Source organism: Crocodylus siamensis, chromosome 2 (assembly GCF_052110815.1).
Source record: "Crocodylus siamensis isolate JL-2025a chromosome 2, ASM5211081v1, whole genome shotgun sequence".
Classification (NCBI taxonomy): Eukaryota; Metazoa; Chordata; order Crocodylia; family Crocodylidae; genus Crocodylus; species Crocodylus siamensis.
Window position 1 is genome coordinate 88,330,593 of NC_143396.1, and position 20,648 is coordinate 88,351,240.

Sequence of the window (20,648 nt, forward strand, 5' to 3'; positions counted from 1 at the left end):
TGCCCATGCACCAGGATCCAGTTCCCACTGCACCCTGCAGTTGCTTGGCAGCTCCTTTCCTCCTGCCTCTCTCTTCGCCCCTCCCCACTTTCAGCCACAGGGCATGGCATGGCCTGGATCCAGGCACATAGAGTGATATGGGCTGCAGGGAGCCTGGGAGCAAGCAGGGAGGGGGAACCAACTGCTGCTGCTGCCGCTACTCTCAGGCTGATCATGGCAGTGATCAAGGGGGGAAGAAAGGGGGTATGATCCTCAGAGGTGGGGTATAGAGGTGGTAGAGGACAGTGGGGGAAGAAAGGGGTAGCTTCTAGCCTAGATGTTCCCGTCTCCCTCTGCCCCTCCCTCTTCCCCACTCCACTTCTGCTTCCCCTTATCCTGTAGCCCTGGCTCCCCTTCCCTCCCTCCCCTCCCTAGATAGTCTACCTGGGAGATGTGCCTCCTGGGGTTAGGGTGGCCATCATAGAAGGCATTCCGGTTTTCTGCTACTCTGTCCTCTATTGATACAAAACCAGATGCTGTGATGACATAAAGGTGTCCAGTTTTGTATCAGTAGAGGATAGACGATAACCTGACTGTCCTCTATGATGGCCACCCTACCTGGAGTACTGGAAGACCACAAATTCATGGTTTTATTTCAGGTAAAGAGCCAGAAGTTAACTTCACACAAAATGCATAGGACAACCGAAACAAAACCTTCCATGAAGTGGTACAGCTTTCAGATACCTAGCAGGCACTTAGCTTTTGTTAATGAGCCTGAATGTGAGATCATTCAAGTTTTAGGTGCTCTTAACCTGGTCTAACAGTAATATGTAATTGCACCCTGGTGCTAGGAGTGGACCTTTTTAGCTCAGAAAATACATGCAGCAGTAGCTGTGTGCAGCAGAAGATTCCAAACTAAAGCTATTTAAGAGGAAAAGGAAAGAGCTTTGTCCATTCCTGGTCAGGAGCCATAGCATAAGAGGACCAGAGTATGTTCTGCAGAATGGCAAGGACACCTAAAACCTCAACAGAATTTTAAGAGGATACTTTTTTAAAGACGATTTATGCTGGTTGGGAATTTTAAGTGCCTCGATTCCTCGTAATCTTTTGAAGAGAAAGACAATTTCATAAAATGTCTGATTGGCATTTTCCTTCAGTATTAGTAGTTTGGCTGCAAATTGAATCCTCTACCACTGTCAACCTTCCCTCCACAATTAATCATAAACCTAGATGCTACCCGATGTGTATAGAGACAATTCAAATAAGGCTATAGAAATACAAAAAGTCTGAAGCCCACATTATAATAAATCTGAGAACAAGTGCTGGATTAAGCAGTGGGCTGATTCTGCAAGGGCTGAACATCCTCACCTCTGAGTGACCGGAATGAGACACGTGAGTGGTCAGCACCTTGCAAGATCAGTGCACTAAGGCACAGGAGCTGTAGTAGTAAAATGACTCTTCTGGAGTAATTCATCATACATTAATGGCTATTAGCTTTAACTGTTTCCATTTTATTACTGTTCTCTCCCAGGAGAATAAGTCTCTCTCATGCACTCTCTCTCCTCTCCCTCTTCCTCCAAAGAAAAGTTTAAAACAACATGCTGAATCATATATTCTTCTTGACACACATTTCACTGCTGTTGGTTAAGTGTTGAGGTAAAGGTGTTTTGAGCTGCAAATTGGAAGCTACTTATTTAGGGTGTAGTTGTATTACCTTATTACCTATCTATACAAGCAGACATGCCACACTAGCTCTGCAAGGACTGAATCTGGAACTAGAAGCAGTGTAGCTGCATTTCTCTGCAGAGTTTGTTAGCTCAGGCACAGCACCCCATGAACACTGTTCTGCTTTTTCCAGTTCCAGAGGTGGAAGCCAACATGAGTTCTCCAGGATTAAAGCATTACTCAGTGTGAGTGAGGATTGCAGATTCATGTCCCTAGAAATTTACAAATGTTGCCTATCAATTTCACCACTTGGGTGCCTCAAAAATGAAAGCAAACAAAACTGGCAAAACCAAAGCTGCAAGATACAACTCTTTCACTTTATTATGTGCTTTCAGGTTCACTGCAGCTGACAGGAAGATGTATTGTAGACACAAATGATTTGAAGAATTTTCCTAAATAAGAATCAAATGCAGGGTAATGGCACATACAGCACAATGCTAGCTGATTGATGGAACATCAAATAAGCAACTTCCTAGTTGCCCTCTCTAAAAGACAAAGAATATCTGATTCTTATGTGAACTCAGTGAGGACCTGGAAGAGAACCAAGCCCAGGATTCAGCACACTGGGTGACATCAAGTCTTGTTTAGGGGTTATATGGACTATCTAATATTGGGGCTTAAAACAGCAAAGGAAACCTAGCTGAAAGAGGTCTCTTGATTTTTATGTTTAAAGCATCTAGACAATGGAATGTAGTAACATTGGAAGACAAATGAAGGCAAAGCTCACTCTATTTCATCATAAAATCTGGTTTAACATGGCCAAATGTAATGCACTGTTAAAACTTCATGACATCCTGCTAAATTTACTCTACATTTATTTAAAGGTAGGCAACATTTTTGACCAATAACTGTGCTGAAAAGCCATGCACAATTGTTTTGAAAGAAATTGAATTAGTTTAGATGGGAAGATAAATTATTTTGGAAATGATTAATAAGAAAAAAATAATTAGAATCTGTAGTCCTTTAAAGCCCTGGAGCTCTTTTAAGCCCTTTAAACCCTGGTCCCAGTGATCAGGGAGCCAGTGAACAGGGGCTGCAAACAGAGTTAGCAGTTTGCAGGCAATTCACAGGCTGGTTCAGTTCATGCCCGACCCCGCTTTTTTGAGGGGGGATACCCCCATTCAGCTTAGCATGAGGAAGCAGGAAAAAAAAGGACCCCCTCATGGCCAACAAGCAATAAATAGGTCAGCTTCCAGATGAGTTTGCTAGGGAAGGTGGGCTTAGAAGAAGAGCAGTATGAGAGAGAAGGCAAATTAAGAGAACCAGGGAAATGACTGGAGGAAGTTGCTATGCCAGAGCCACTGCCACTTCTTGCCCCTGTGAGGTTGCTGTCCAGGCAAGACTGCTCACCATTGGCATTTCCACCCAGGTCCAGGTGTGGTGCTGTGGGGACTGCAGCTTGCAGGTTCCTTCCAGTAATGGCCAGGTCAGGGAGTGCCTGTGGTGTAAGCAGTGCGTTCTTGTGGTGTCTCTAAGGGAACAGGCAGGAAAACTACAGGAGGAGGTGGTGAGGCTCTGAAGCATCCTCCACCATGAGGAGCTCATTGATTCAATGCTGGAGGAGACCTCCAGGACTGTGGAGAAAGAAATGCCTGATGCAGTGCTAGAAAAGAGAGAGGACATGGACACCCAAGGGGGTGAAAGCTGCCAGCTTGTCAGTTCTGGCAGCAAGCAGAGATCTTCACCTGTAGTGGTTCATCTGGAGAACACATGTGCACCCCTATCAGCAGAGAGGGAGAAGCATGTTCCATTGGTGGAAGATGAAAGGGCTGGCCTCACCAAGGTGGGAAGGCAGAGGGAAGCATCTTCTGACCTGATGTGTTATCTCAAGAAATCTGCTGCTTGCCCAGAGCCCAGACCCAAGATGTCACAGAGGGACTACCGAGGCTCATCTGGCTCTCATGCTTCTCATCCATGATACTGCCAGGAGAGACCTTGAGCATATCAAAAGTGACTATAGGACTCTGGGTGCAAGGGTGAAGGGATTTGAGGCTAAGATTGTGTTCTTGTCAATCGTTTTGGTCAAGGGAAAGGGCCTGGGAAAGAGCAGGTGCATCTGGCAGATCAGCACCTGGCTGCACAGGTGGTGTCACCAGCAGGGATTTGTTTTCTTCAACCATGGGATGTTCTTCCAAGAATGGGGAAAGATGGGAAGAGATGGGATCCATCAGATGACGGCAGAGTAGAGTGTCTTCACAGACAGACTTACTAACCTAACAAGGAGGGCTTTAAATTAGGTTCACTGGGGGATGAAGACCAAACCCATGGGGAAGTGTATGACCAGGAGGAAGAGCAAGCAGGAAGGGGCAACAGGGAAGGTGTTCTCATATTTCCTGATAAATCAGGGCAATCCCCTAGTTACCTCAGGTGCCTGTACACAAATTCACAAAGCCTGGGAAACAAACAAGAAGAATTGGAAGCCCTTGCATGGTCCGGGAACTATGACATGATTGGAATGAAAGACTTGGTTGGATAGCTTGTGTGACTGGAGCATTGTCATGGAGGGATACAAAGTGTTCAGGAAGGACAGGCAAGGGAAAAGATGAGACATTGCACTTTATGTAAAAAAGCCATATGATAGCTCAGAGCTCCAGTATGAAACTGGAGATAGGCTTGTTGATGGTCAGAAGGGAGAGCAACAAGGGCGATGTCATACTGGGGGTCTTCTACTGCCCACTAGACAAGGAGGAAGTGGTGGATGAGACTTCCTTCAAACAGCTAGTGGGAGTTTCCCAATCACAGACCCGGTTCTCATGAGGACTTCAATTACCCTGACATCTCCTAGGAGGGCAATACAGCAGTGCACAAACAATCCAGGAAGTTTTTGAAGAGTGTTGGGGACAATTTTCCAGTGCAAGTGCTGGAGCAGCCAACTAAAAGCCGTGCTATTCTTGACCTGCTTCTCACAAACAGGGAAGACTTGGTGGGGAATGTAGTAGTGGATGGCAACTTGGGTAGCAGAGACTAAAGGATTATTGAGTTCAGAATCATGAGGAAAGAAAGGATGGAGAGCAGCAGAGGAAGGACCCTGGACTTCAGAAAAGGAGACTTTGACTTGCTCAGGGAACTCATGGGCAGGATTCCCTGGGAAACCAGACTGAGGGGAAGAGGAGGCCAGGAGATCTGGCTTTACTTTAAAGAAGCCTTACTAAGAGTGCAGGAACAAACCATCCCAATGGAAATGCTTATAAGAAACTTGTACAATGAATTAGGGAAGAATATAAGAGCATTTCATGGGCATGCAGGGATGAAGTCAAGAAGGCCAAAGCACAACTGGAGTTGCAGCTAGAAAGGGATGTGAAAGGTAACAAGAAGGGTTTCTACAAGTATGTTGGTAGCAAAAGGAGGATCAGGGAAAGTGTGGGTCCCTTACTGAATGGAAGAGGCAACCTTGTGATGGAGTTTGCAGAAAAGGCTGAAATGCTCAATGCCTTTTTGCTTCCATCTTCACAGGCAAGGTCAGCTCCCAGACTACCGCACCAGACAGCACAGTTTGGGAAGGAGGTGAGAAGCCCTCAGTGATGAAAGAACAGGTTAGGGAAGTCCATGGGGATGGATGGGATGCACCTGAGGGTGCTGAGGGAGTTGGCTGATGTACTTGCAGAGCCACTGGCCATCATTTTTTAAAACTCCTGGTGATCAGAGAGGTCCTAGATGATGGGGAAAGAGCAAACATAGTGCCCTTATTTAAGAAAAGGAAAAAGGAGGATCCAGGAAACTATAGACCAGTCAGCCTCACCTCAGTCCCAGGAAAAATCATGGAGCAGATCCTAAAGGAATCCATTTCTAAGCACTTGGAGGAGAAGAAGGTGATTAGGAACAGTCAGCGTGGATTCACCAGGGGCACGTCATGCTTGACCAACCTGATTGCCTTCTATGATGAGATGAATGGCTCTGTGAATACGGAGAGACTGGTGGATGTGGTATACCTTGATTTTACCCAAACTTTTGATGTGGTATCCCACATCATTGTTGCAGGCAAGCTAAGGAAGTATGGGCTTGATGAATAGACTGAAAGGTGGATAGAAAACTGGCGGAGTATCAGGCTTAGACAGTAGTATTCAATGGCTTGAGGTCTAGTTGGCAGCTGGTATCAAGTGGAGTGCCCCAGCCAGTCCTGGAGCTGATTTTGTTCAATGTCTTCATCAACCACTTGGAAGATGGTATAGAGTGAACCCTTAGTATGTTTGCAGATGACACCAAGCTGGGGGGAGTAGTAGTGGAGGATTGGGCCAAAAGGACGCTCATGTGGTTCAACAAGGACAAGTGCAAAGTCCTGCACTTAGGATGAAACAATCCCATGCACCAGTTTAGGCAGGGGTCTAGGTGGATAGGCAGCAGCTCTGCAGAAAAGGACATGAGGATTACAGTGAGAAGAGATGGATGTGACTGAACTACTTTGTTGTAGTGCTTGAATTTGGACATGCTTTTTGGTAGAAAAATATATATTTGAAGTTTGCGTTTGAGTCTGTAACTTTCAGGTTAAGTACAGACAGTCAAAAAGCCCAAGGCTGAATTGATTCAGTCTTTGCAGGTTAGTCTAAACTGCAGAGATTAAGTTGAGAAGCAACTGGACGCACATTTACTTTTGATTCAGGAAATACAGCCACATGCCTGCAATGGCTCAACCCAGAAGCCAGGGGCACTAAAGCACATAGCCAGCATGTGTGTGTTTACTTCCTCTTCCTGCTGCCCCTGAGGTCTCTGGAATTTGCAGTACAGAATCACAGCAGCAGGACTCTGCAGGGTTGCTCATCACTTCCTCTTCCTGCTTCCAGGTACCTCTGGGATTTGTAATCCACAGTCACAGCCACCAGTAATTTTCAGTAAGTTTAGTAGCAGGGCAGCTCTGTACTTGGGGGAAGGTGGGTTTAATCCCTCTGTCTGGCCCCAGAACCCATCCAGGGTTTTCCTTGTTGAGGGGGCAGTCTCTGCCACCCCTCACTCCCACCCTTTCTCTGCTGGAACAGACAGTCCAGCACAGGGCTGCAAAGCATGCTGGGATGCTGGGGAACACTGATTTAACTTGAACCAGGAAGGTGTCTTGGACAGAAGTTTCATAAACCAGTTTGACCCGAATTATTTAAGTCTGATTTAAACCTGCATTCAACCAGGGTTATCTTAAACCAGTTTCAGTCATTTTGAAACTGGTTTATATGCACTAAGCTTCTGTTCTCTTACAGATTTAAACCAGTTTCTGATGACTTAACTGGTTTATGTGTAACATCTGTCCCTAGCCCAAATAACTGGCAGGTGGCTCAAAACCTGAGCGTGGGAATTTATGAATGCTTTAAATTAAAGAGTGAGAGACAGAGATGCTAAAAATGTGAAGATGTATTTTCCCCTACAATATGTCTATTTTTAAAGAGCCTTTTTATGGGAACAATTTTCCAAAGACATATTTTATCTTCCATCTATGCTTATCAGTGCACATCCTTAATTCTTTAACTTATATTGGAATTATTTCATTCTCAATTAAGCTTCTTTTCACTTTGACTACATACAACAATTAGATAAGCTTCTTTTCCTCAGAACTGATATTTAATTTTTCACAAGCATGCTCCTTGTTTGCCTTGTAATACTGCCTGAGCATTTTGGTAACGTAAGTATAGCAAAAAAATATACTGATAAGTTTCTACTGTATCTTACCTCTGTCACTGTCGTATAAATATGCAAACTTGTTCCACTGATAGTATTCAATCAAGCTAAGAAGAGCTCCCTTGAGGTCGGGTCTCATCTGAATGACAAATGGGTGTGTACCATCTGTTGGGAAACTTGGAGTTATGAAGGAGACGTGCAGAGTCCCACAAAATGAGGTTATGGTATTCACAGACTTCTTGTCATAGAATCCAAAAATAGCAAAGACTCCTCTTGAAAACTGGGAGCAGACTAGAAGAAAGAGAAATAAAGCGAGATCAAATACCAAGAAACAAAATTTATTTGCAAAAGTTCTGAAATCTATTACCTGTTTATTTTGTATAACTATTCATACTCACACACTCCTATTAAGGAGTGATATCAATTCTTTATTAGAAAAAATAATCAGCATAATTAATTACTAACTAAAAGTTAGTAACGCATGCCAAATATTAACTTCAACACCAGAGATTAAGTTTATGCACATGAAAGAATGAATTCAGAAAGAAAACTAAAGAATAGATTATCTATAGTTCCTTTTGTACTGAAAGAATACTGCCTAAGCCAAAAAAAAAAGCCAAGTGGAATTATTTCTTTAAAATATTTCTTCATCCTCTGAGCATAATGCAATAATCATCACTACTAACTTTTTATTCAGTTGAAAATAATATAACTTGGGGACAAGGTGACTTGAAATTTTTGTGAGATATTTAAATGAGTGAATATTCCATTTCGACTGTTTCAAGTTAAAACAAACAGTGAATACACATAAATGAAGGGAAGAGATAATGCACTATATATCTCTGAGTTCTGGCTTTTGTTTAATTAAATGTTTAATATCAGTTTTTTACAACTCAGCAAAAGCAGGTCCTTCTTGATGACACTTGAGGTCACATAGCAGAAAAAATAATCTCTTGGGTTTAAATAACATGCTGATTATTCAGTTTTTATCACCACCACAGATAATTCAAGGCAATGACAATGCTGATCATTGCAGCCTGGATAAAACATCTATTTCCTTTCAGTCATTCTAATCATCGACACTAAAAACGTAGCATGTTCAGAAAGCTTAGAAGAATTCATATTTCTGTTTACTAAAACTGGGAGAGAAAAAGAACAAATTAGTTAAAATATTCAATCTGTTTCTACTCTGGCTCATTTCTCTCCTGAGTTCTTCTTGATATACTGGTCTTCTTAGACCTGAAATAATAGGCAAGTCCCACAAGCAAAAATGCACATTAATTCTTATTACCATCTCCTCAAAGCCAGACACCAAGACCTGCTGTCTCAGTTTCCCTAAGTAAATCTGGAATATAACAAAATACAATTTTCCCAAATATTTATTATTCCAATAACCAACCATATGTTAGATCATATATATAAGAATAGAATTAAGGGCGAGATCATTTTGAACCTTGTTTCTCAGATTTTGTCTAATATTATTCCAACTTCTCTTTTTAATTTACCTGTTATTTAATGTAATATATATTGAGCATCACACAGTACTCAATATCCTCTTTTTCGGTTGATTTCTATTTTAGCCCTTTGTTAAGCCCAACTCCCATTGTTGCCATAAGTCTCTTTCTTATACTATGAAGTATCTATTGTACTGACCACAACCAAAAAAATCTAAGCACTAAGTGAAATCCTGGCCCCATCAGTCAATGACAAGCATTCACTGATTTCTGTGTAACCAGTATTTTACCAAAAGTATAAAGATTTCATTAGTGACAAAAAAATAAAAAAAATAAAAAAAATAATTGAAGAAAAATATTAAAAACTCTTTTTAAATGTCTTTCTTTGATAGGATGATTTATTAGAGCTAAAAGCAAATCTAGAAGGGAACTCCTTGTACCTGTGTTTTATATATATAAGGAGTGAGAAGGAGTGGAGCAGTCAGTGTTCCCCTTGCCTTCCCCAGATTGAGATCCCTCCAACCTGTGTAAGGCACGGAGAACAGGACAGAAGGGGAGGCTGCAGGCTGCACACCTGTACTGTTCCCTCTCCCAGAAGGATATCTCCTCATGGAAATTTCTCAGAAATTTCTACTGCTAGAAATTAATGCCTGTTCAAGACCATAAATGAAGTGGAAAACCTATTTAAAGGTTAAATTCACATGTCCAGTAGGGCTGTGTGAAGCTTCGGTTGCTCATTCAATTCAGTGGTGATTAGGCCCAATTTGGTGACTGGATCTCTGAATCAGAATTGAATCAGGACACCCTTTAATCTCTCTGAATTGAATTGGAACACCTTGAATTGATTTGGAGCGATTTGGAGAGTTTTGATGATTCAGACAATCACACAGCTTTAAATGTTTTTTCTACATATTTCAAGGTACCAGGCAGCTCATGAATGCTGAGATGCTGGGGTGGATGAAGCATCTCACAGGAGCGTGGGGGAGCCAGCGTCCAGTGCACCCGGCGGCAGACCTGGAAGTGGACCAAAAGCACTTCTGGTCCACTTCTGGGTCCACCACAGAACATGCAGGTGACCCTTCCTCTGCCACCAGCTCAGCAACTGGTGCCTCCTGGGTCTGGGGGCACCCAGAGTCCCCCTCAGCTGATCACTGAGTCAAAGAAGTTGCGGGGGGAGGGCTGAGCTCTTAGCAGTGGACCCGAAGTACTTCCGGTCCACTTTCAGGTCTATTGCTGAGCATGCAGGCCTCCCCTCCCCCCTGCACTCCTGTGGTACGCTCCATCTGTCCCACCATCTCAGTGTTCATGAGCCATGCCTGGTACCTCAAGGTATGTAGAAAAAACATTTAAAGCTGTGTTTGTGGCCAAATCACTCGTTCTCTGAATCAGCATCTAATCTTCAGATCAATCAGGACAGAGATTGAATCAACGAATCAAATCATTGTCCCCCAATTCAGGCCAAATCCAAATCCAAATCGAAATAGAATACAACCCTTTTTGCACACCTTTAATGTCCACCCACATTTGCATAAGCATTATAATGCATTAATACATTCCAAAAGAAACAAATCTGAAAAACTGTTAAGGTATCTGTAATTTAGTTTAAGATGATCAGCTTCCCTTTCTGCAATGAAGTTTATATGAATTACTTTTTAAAGTAATTTAAAAAAAACAAACTTTCAAGGCAATATGGATATTCACTTTGAGATTCCTTTGCTTCTACAGGAGTGTTTGGGTATGAGAACAGAATTTGTTCCGAGTGATCTAAACAAGTCTGCTAAGCAATAAGAAGCAACATATTAACTTCAAATGTTAAATTATGTAGTCCAGTCACAATGCAAGATTCCATTTTGAAGCTGCATTACATTTTAGGAACAATCAGTCTTACAACTGTATACCAAAATAGCCCAATTCTATGGTACTTGCATGTATAAAAGTCTGTTAAAGATCAATGGTAGGTCACCCATGGAATGCCAGCAAGAGATACATTTACAAGAAGCTTCTAGACTTGTCATAAAGGCAAATGCCCTTGTAGATTCTGGGGCATTTGGCCTCCTGGGAATAGATGAGAAGAAATATGAAAAGGTGCTTCCAAATATTTAAAAAAAAACCCATACCAGTGGATAATGTAAAAATTGTAATTCTGTTTGGCAGCATTCCCACTCTACAAAAGTCTACACTGACACTGCTATTGCTGGATGGCATTATTTTTATAATGGTGACTCACAAGCTGTTCACTGTTATTAGGTTAAAAAAAATCATGATGATTAGGATTCTCAAACCATTTTAATATGAACGATCTATTTTACTAAAGACCTTAGATGTTACTGCCTGGGTTCATTTCTTTCAAGCTGTTCTTATTTTCAAGTATTTCTCTTCTGTGTATACTGTTCTTTCTATTTTACTAGAAAATGGTCTAACTAATAAAATGAGGGACAGCATACAATAGATTTATTTTACAGTAATATTTGTGGAACATTTGTGGTTTTTACAATAACAGCAAATGTTTGATCGCAAGACAAAAGATAAAAACACTAAAAGGTGTAAAAAAAAGAATCCCAGTAAGTTTATAACATTCAAGAACTAAGCATTTTCATCTTTGAGCCATTCCTGTTCTACTCATATAATCAGGCTGACATTCATATTGCTCCTTGTTTTTCCACAACTGTGAAAACCTGTCTCTTCCTTTCCAGTCCAAAGGTTAAAATCCCACTCTGAAGCAGCAAAGCATTTATGCATTATATAAATCAGTGGAGTTTTAAAATACATTCCCAAAGGTAAACACAAAGTTAAATGCTTTGTCAAACCAAGACCTAAAACACTTGCTCATATCCTTATCATTTTTTGCCATCACAACTGTAACCACTTTGTCCAGGGCATCTTGTTAATATATCATCCTTGTCCATCCTATTCAAACCACAACAGCCAAAATTATCTTTCTTCACATTCAATCAAGCCATGGGAGCCCCCGCTTTATTAAAACTTTTTATTAAAGCTTTCCAATTTTTTTTCTGTACTGAATTTCAATTTATTATCAAATCTCAGTAAAATCTCAGTAAAACTGTCTCATCTCTCACTCTCTACCTTAAAATAATTTCCTACTGCATGAACTTTGCCAGTTAAATGGTACATTTTCTGTGTAGAGGCTGTTTATTACTTTGCCAGTCCTCTGTGCAGAAAGTATGCTGTCCTTCCCTATGCTTTTTATGCTCACAAATTCAGTACATTCTTTTATTATTTTAATTGGGATTTTTCAAACAGGTTGATTTGCAAAACCATATATTTATGTTTAATTATAAAAAAGATATCTAAAGTAAACACATCTACCTCTACATTTATAAGTGATCTATGGTTGTAGACCTCTTTCTAATTTATTTCTTCAGAAAGGTATTAAACACATACTGTATTCATTCTCATTTAAATATGGGAACATACTTAAGTATTTGCTGAATCAATGCTTTAGAGAAATTTATGAACACTGTTTTTCTTTTACCTTCATACTTGTTTAGATCTAATATCACTAGATAAAAGTATAAAGCAACAACTCCTATCATTAGTGATACAATGTAAATGAAATACGTAAAATACGCAATTGCATTTACCTCGAACATGAATCCTGCCCTTGAAACAGCTACTTTCAAAGAGTCATTGCACACATAGAACATAAATATTAAAATTCAGAATATGAAATCATTAAAAAAGTGAGTATTTTTTACATGATAAAATTGTTTCAATTTGGAGACAGTTGAAGTTTGTTTTGCTAAGGACAGAATAAATTAATCAATAGAGGCATACTTTGAGTTAGAAATGGTTGCTTCTAAGTACATACTTTGGGCAGATTTCTAATAACATCTTTCTAAACTAAGATTTTCTTCTACCTTACGAGTTATATATCCAGATGTCATTTAGAGCCAATGTAGTTAGAAAAAAATACTTACACTCTATTACCAAATATTCAGTGAAGTTACCATAGTAGCTACTTAATAATGTCTATGTATACTGCTGTGTATATTGTGCTTTTTGTCTTCAAAATACCCAAATATTTTCTGGAAGATTCACTTTTTATTCTGAAAGTTTGGTGTCTCCTCAAACATTAATATTATGACTATTTGCATGAAATCCCAAAAGCTAATTTTTAGCTTGAAAAAAATTGCCTGTTAATGCTTATGTTTTGATTACCACAAGTATTAATCTACTCTGGTCTCAGTTTAGCTTTTTATGCTAACTAACTCGTACCTGTGTGTGTGTGTGTGTGTGTGTGTATGTTTATGCCTATGGCACTGATTGCCAGTTGAATCTGAGTCAATTCCAAGATTAACAAAGGGAAATATATTTTCAGAGCACATTGTTTAATCACATCCAATACAGTAATCATTCTCTCACTTCTAAAGAAAAGAAAACATGGCACAAGAGTAAGGAAACAGCCAAGCAGAACCTCTGTAAAAAAGGACAAGAAGATACAGGGAAATGCATGTTGGGCTGAAAAACTGATAGATGAAAAGGAAGCTGCCAGGAAATGAGAGACAAAAATTGAATACCCAGTTGGTAATTTCAACAATCACACAGCTTCTGTAATAGGCCAAGCTGAAAACAAATCATCATTAGAAGAGAATTATAAACAACAACATACTGAACAAAAGTAGTAAAGAAACAGCAAGAACCACAGCTGCCAAAAGAACTTCCAAATGATTAAAGCTACATTAGAAAAATATTGTGAGAACAAAGGACCAGTATGGAGTGTTTTCAAAAGATATCCACTAAACCTCACTATAGCACACCTTATGCAGAATGCAGGACATTTTTATAATATTTTCATATGTTTTGATTGTTTCTTTGTGTGACTCAGTTTACTTACTCAGGCTGCATGATAACCTTCAAGTGTGATGGAACAGTTTCCTTGTCAGGACAGGGAAACAAAACATAAGATGCTTGTGTCACATAAGTTTCTGAAGCCCTATGAATTTATTATCAGGAACCATCAAGGAAACATCAAGGATTGAATGGAATAATGGGTCTTGAATGGAATGGAGTGGAATGGAACACAGTGGTCTTTTCAAGAGGTAAGGATGAATTGAATGGAACCAGGAGAAGGAGAGTTCTTCAAACATGTCTGCAGTTTTATACCCCAATAAATAATAATGCCCAATCACTCAGTGCTAGTTATGCTACTGCTGGCATTGTTGGGCACATCTACAAGTGCATTAATGTGCTTTACTTAATGCACATTAAATTTAGTACCTCCAGGGGCCTATACATGAGCACAAGGCTTCTCCAATGCACTGGAATTCCAGAATATCAGAGCAGACTTAATTAACTGCAATTGTCATGCTCCAGCTTCCCCCTGTGTCTCATGTATCAGCCTCCCTGCACTTAAAAAAGGTGGTGGGGGCACTTAAACTAAAGTTCATCAAATGAGCTATAGCTCAAGCACTCTGTCACCATTTTTAAGCACACAGATGCTGATACAGGAGATGTGGTGACACTTTAATTAGAGTGGCTCTTGGAGGCACCCTAATTAAAGCATTACTCCCCCTCCCCAACCTCAGGGCATGTATAAAAGTGCCCTCCATTGTGAGATACTAAGAAAATGCACATTAGCTTTAATGTGCATTAACTAAAAAGCGCAGTTCTCAGTGATACTTAATGCACATTAGCCTATTTTAATATGCATTATCTAAATAGCATGGGTTTTTTAGTGACACTTTTATCTGCATTAATATGGGTTGTGCATTAAAGTGCATGAGTAGATGCATCCTCTGTAATTATTACAGGTTGCATTATTACTTTCCAATAAGGGCAACCCTCAATAGTTAATCTAACTTGGCGTAACTGTGGGGACCATGGAAATAAAAAAGGATGCTGCAACTCCAAGACTCAGTGTTGGAGATGAAGGGGTTAAGTGGCTTATCTTATAAAGAAGCTAAGCCTGAGGATGGCTTTCAGTGGTAGAGAGAGGCAGTAGTTAGTGGTGTTAATCTGAAAACAGGCAGAAGTCGAGGTAGATTTTCACCTCATAGACTAACTAAATCAGGGATGAATAAGCTTTCATAAGCAGCAGTTACTTCAGATACATCTCATATTTACTTAGTCTACAAAGTGCAAATCTATTCTGCCTTTTTCAAAGGGACTTCAATTAAAACCAAATAGTTCTGTGAAACCCTCATCAAAGTAGAAAAGTGAACCATACAGCAGTGGCAGTTTAGGGTCTAAAGATTCCATAGTTCAGATAAGCAATACCTGGAAACAGGGAAAAGATTACTATGTGCCTGGTATTACCAACTCCCCAAAATGACCCAAACACATTAATTACGCCCTCCAAAATCATACTATGTCTTTAAAAGAGTGAGTTATTTAAATAATAAGTTTTAAATTATTTTTAGTTGTTTTCTGGGGTTAATTAGCCTGGGCAGAGTGCCACACTCGTGTAGCTATGATACTCCTGGGGTAGCAAACAAACCAACCCAAAAATGGCTGCATGAAACTGAATTGTGCTAGTTAGTAGGGCTGTGTGAAATTTCACTGAGTGTTTTGCTTTGAAGCTATTTCGATGCATTTTTAGTTCAAAACCATGAAATTGAAACAAAACAAAAGGCTTTGAAACAGCTTTGAAATGAAACAAGGTCATCTGACACATTTTGAAAGTTCTGATACATTTCTGGTTTCGAAACCAGGTGCCAGTCCCAGGTGGCAGCAGCAGTCTCCTGTCATCTGACGCACACATCTGGGGGCGCGTACCCCTAGGAGGGCTGCCAAGCTGTGCCAGACTCCTCCCAGTGGTGCAAGCCCCTGGACCTACACGCCAGATGAGAGGAGGCTGCCGCTGCCACCTGGGACTGGAAGCAGCAGCAGTCTTCCCTGGTGCTGGGCACAGGCCATGACCAGCACTGGTCTCAGGTGCCAGAGGAAGCTTCCTCCAGGAGGCACCCCTAGCAGGAGTCCAGTACTCCAGCTCTCTCGGGGGTGCAGGCCCTTGGATCTCCATGCCAGATGAGAGGAAGCTGCCGCTGCTGACAAGTGTCAGGAGTTATGCTTTGAACAGCTTGAGGTGCAGTGTCCCAGAAACCTTTTTACCTACCACCTTCAAATTTGGCAGGTTTCATGCCCTCAGAAGAGGCTACCATCCCTGGAATTTTCACCCAAATCAGGCAAGAAATGACAATGTTTTGGCATTTTCATGATTCCCCATTACAGTCCATGGGCAAAACATCAAAACACGTCAAAACAGCAAAACAGTGTCAATTAAACAAAATGAGACAGTTCTTCAAAATGAAACAAAATGATGAAATGAAATACTGTCCCTTTGAAACAGTGAAATGGATATCAATATGAAATAGTGGTGTTTCACAAAGCCCTACCAGTTAGACACACTCTTATATTTTGAAATGAGAGCTGAAATAATTACAAAGTTGACTGGGTCCAGTAGTCAAAAAAAAAAAAAAAGACCCATCCCCGTCAAACCAAATATCTTGGGTTTTGAAATAAAATTGCCAGATCTGGAAACACTAAATATATGCTTAATAAGGGGAATACATTCATATTGGACCATGACTCATTTATACTAAGGCTTACATTAGATTTCAAAGCTTATTTATACCCTCTAAGTGGTATAAAGAAGCCTTATGGTGACTAAAAACCAAGCCCCTCACTATTTCTCAACTCACAGGTTTTTGCAGTCATCTTGCACGTACCAGAGATGCTAAAATGGGCAAGAAGCTTAACATTATTCCCTTAAAAACATGCTTGAGAACTTGACCTTTAAAACTGATGTCAACTGTAGCAACACAATGCCAAAATATCACAAAAAAATAAACTCCAAAGCCGAACAAAATCATAAGAAGCAACCATCATATAATCTACCTAAACATTTTATTATTTATGATTATGTCAAATTGACGTCCTAAGACTTAAATTCTGGGAAGTGAAATGGGCTTGAAAAGGACAGTGGTAATGAGTATCAAAAAAAGAACACTGAAGCACAATGCCATATTGACTCAAATCCAAGACAAAGTTTTTTCCCCCTCCGTCAACAAGGAGAAAAACAACCTCATCTTGAGTTTGACTCTCAGCTCTCTGGCTCTACCTTGGCCCTGAATTCAGTCCATGGCCAGAGCCAGAGCTTCTGGGGCTGCTTCCACTGCTTCTTGGAGCCAGCAGGTGAGTGTGGTTCAGGAGCTAAAGCTAGGGTCCAGGACGGGTGGCAGCATGGGTTGGGGATTGGCAGAGGATGCAGCACAGTTCAGGGATTCAGTTGAGAATCAGGCAGGGGATGGTGCAGCAGTGTGGATCAGGGAATGGAGCAACAATGCACTTCTACCCCATCCCCTGTTCAGTGCTATTGCCCAATCAGCAGCACAAGTCAAGAGATGGGGCAGCAGCACACTGGGGAGTAGGACAGCAGCATGGGTCAGGGGATAGGGAAGCAGTGCAAGCTGCTACCTCATCTCCCAATGTGCTGTTTCCCCATCCCCTGACCTCCACTGCTGTCAGTCAGAAACTCAAATTACAGGATGTGGTAGCAGTGCTGCAGGGGATAGGTCAGCAGTGGCTGTGTAGGTTTGGGCAGGGGGTGGGGCAACAGTGAGGGTTGTGGATTGGGTGCAAGGACAGGAAATGGGGGCACAGGTGGGAGGCCAAGTTATTAAAGAACAAAGTGTGAGGCGCCTCCCCCACATGGTGGGAGAAAAATTCAAAATGAACCTCCAATAATTGGATCCTTGACATGGAGAATTGTAAGAAATTTATAATTTTCCATGTCCAGAATCCAATTATTGTGGGGTCATTTAAAATGTGAAGTTGTTTTAGATTCAGGTAAACACAGTAGTTATAATGAAAACAATGGAAATGTCAGGTATAAAAGTGAATAACATATGAAGGTTAGAGTCAAATAACATACATAAGTGATAACTAAAAGAGCCAAAAAAATGTTAGGCATCATGAAGCATAAAACGATTGACATCATTAAGAAAGGAATTGAAAATGGAGAACATATTCTTGCCATTACACTAATCAATAGTACACCCACACGTTGAATAATGGACATGTCTACATGTGCAAATAATCTGGAAGTAGTTCACTCTATAGGAAATTACAGTAAACTCTCCAGGGCATATGTCTACACAGGCTGGGATGCAGAAACAGACTTGCTGCTCACAGTACTCACCTCCTTCAGCAGCCAAGGGGGAGCTCTAGCCCAGGGGGGTTGCTAGCCCAGGGGCTGGCAGGGAGCATGGGGCCAGGAGACAGTCCCCCATGAGCTCCCTGCTGCCAAGGTAGGCTCCACCACTGGAGCTTGGGAAGGAACAATGTCCCCTTACCCCAGCAGCACAGAGCTCCCAGCCCCAACTCTGGTCCATGATCATGATCACAGAGCCAGGGATGGGAGATCTATATCTCCCAGCTCTAGCTCTGTGTTCCTGGGGCCTGAGCTGGGAGATCCTTATTTCTCATTTCTGGCCCCATGATCACAGAGTCGACACTGGAAGAGAATCTCCCAGCACTGGCTTTGTGGCTATGGGGCTTGGACTGAGAGATAAGGATCTCCTTGCCTCCGCTCCATGATCATGAAGGGCTAGGAAGTCCCTTCTGCCAGGGCAGGGGGAGATTGTCCCTGCCTGGGCTCTGGTTGTGCCCCAGCAGGAGGCAGCTTCTGAGGGCAGGAAGCAATCTTCTGACACCTGCTGCCCAGCTGATTGGGAACACATTTGCTCCCAGTCAGGCATCGACAAGTGTGCTACTGCGCAGTAAGTAATAGAGAGTTAATTTGCTTTTGCAGGTAGCAAATTTACTTGTGATTAGAGCCAATTACTGCACGGTAAATGTCTGCACATGTAGACGGTGATGCTTACAGTACAGTAATTAGCTCTAATCTCTAGTAAAGCATCTCATGTAGATGCGCCCACTGTGTAAGGTTCTGGTGTCTGCATCTCAAAAAGGATGTAGTAAAATTGGGAAAGGAACAGAGAAAGGCAAGCAAAATGATCAGGGGTATGGAGCAGGTGCCATAGCAGGACAGACTAAAAAGGCTAGGACTCTTCAGTTTGGAAAGAAAAAGGCAGAAGGGGGATATGATAGAGGTCTATAAAATCATGAAGGGCATGGACAAGGTGAACAGGGAGTCCCAAAATACTAGAACTAGGGGTGCTCACTGAAATTAATGAGGCAGGTTTTAAACTAACAAGAGAAAGTATTTTTAATGTAACTTAAGGAATTCTTTGCCACACAAGGTGGTAGTAGCTGATAACTGAGCCAGGTTCAAAAAGGGACTAGACAAATTCATGGATGATATAGATCTATTAATAGCCTTTGAACAGAATGGTTGGAAATGTTTCCTTTGGCATTTCTAAGCCAATAATGGTGGAAGCCAGGGAGGATAATAGGGGGCAGATCACTCTAGATATATACAATGCTTTTCCTCTAAAGCATCTATCCTTTCCTGGAGAGAGGATGCAGGGCTAGACGGATATAGCACTTATTTTCTTAAGGCAATTTAAAATATATGAGTACTCTCACATGGGTGTTCTATCCTTCTCTTTCAAATAATATAGTGATGTAATCCCATGGGATGCAAACAAGACCAGTCAGTTTTGAAATATGTTCTATTTAAAAATTTTCATGATGGCTGTGAAGCTGATAATTCTCTCCCCAAGAAACAAAGCTTAAATTGTGTGGTAGGGTTCTTACAGAAGACATTATTGGTGGTAGAACAACTAAAGATGCATCTGCATTTCCTGTGATATAGATAGTATATAGGGTTGCAGCAGGCAACTTCTGGCCCATACGATTTGCAATTAAGTGGCTGTATTGGCTTTTATATATCATGCATACAAACAGAACAAAGGGACTGTAGCCAGTGTCCAAAACTGGAGATATAATTCTGAGAGACTGTAGTCTACAAATTCATCTTGGAACAGGGCTGGGTAAAGTGAACATTTTAATCAGCACATAACATTTTATCTTGATAAAAGAAACTAAGTGTTGGTATTGCAGATTTTAAGCAAGTGAAAGAAAGGTTTTATAAACTATGGGCAGACAAGTTTCTTTGGGTGAATCTGGTATCAGATGTACCTAAAGAACCTTGTCTGCCTATGTTCTTAAACTAAAACAGCTACAACCTACATTCATAAACTATATGCACCTACAACAGTTTAATGATAATATGCGACAGCTTATTACTAAAACTGCTGTAATGAGAATGGAAAATAAATAATTTTTTAAAAGGCCTATAAAAACATCTTATTAGTTGATTAGCATTCAATATTATTAGAATTAAAGCCCTTTGGGCAGGGGGCTGGGCTGGACTGGATGATCTTCCAAGGTCCCTTCCAGCCCTAACATCTATGAGATCTATGAAATCTATGAAAGATAAATTTACTTTCTTACTTCTTAAGTGTGTGCTTTAAAAATATTTTTGTTATTAGGCCAAAAACAAAATCAAGCACTAAGAATATCTGGTGAATAAATCATGCTGAAGAACAATATAATTTGTAATAATAAATTAAAATCTTGAAAAAAAAATCTCATTAAGAAATTCTAAACTATTTTATACAGTTGTCAAGTTGCCACTATGCCTACAGTCTCAGATTGCTAAAACAATCGTGGAAACCAAGCTTTCTGAACCATGCATTCTTTGAACTGGTAACTCTTTTGAATAGTGAAAGTACGACACATCCAGCCTTCCAAAGCTAGCTGAAACCATCAAATGTGCTCAGCTCTCACTAATATTGAATACATCTACATAACTGACACAAACTAATAGATGTTGAACCAGATATTCCTTCCCACTTTTTTGAAACTTCAGTTCACATAAAACAAAGTGCATGTATTTAAGTTTTTGAGACTGTTTGATACCATTTATGAGGGCCATGTTCTACTTTAATTTCAGGTATCTCCTGT

General features: G+C 40.8%; 1 protein-coding gene across 10 annotated transcripts in view; it reads right to left on the reverse strand.

The window, feature by feature from the left end:
* The window catches only part of GRIA2 (glutamate ionotropic receptor AMPA type subunit 2), a 155,062-nt gene that overhangs the window by 75,988 nt on the left and 58,426 nt on the right, over positions 1-20,648 (reverse strand). For all 10 annotated transcript variants that reach the window (XR_016440761.1, XM_090036304.1, XM_090036297.1 and 7 more), the window contains exon 3: positions 7,354-7,593. Coding sequence is in view for 9 of the 10 variants with exons in the window: in XM_090036304.1 (XP_089892430.1) it covers positions 7,354-7,593 (240 nt within the window). In the remaining variant the exon portion in view is untranslated. The remainder of the gene's footprint in view (positions 1-7,353; positions 7,594-20,648) is intronic.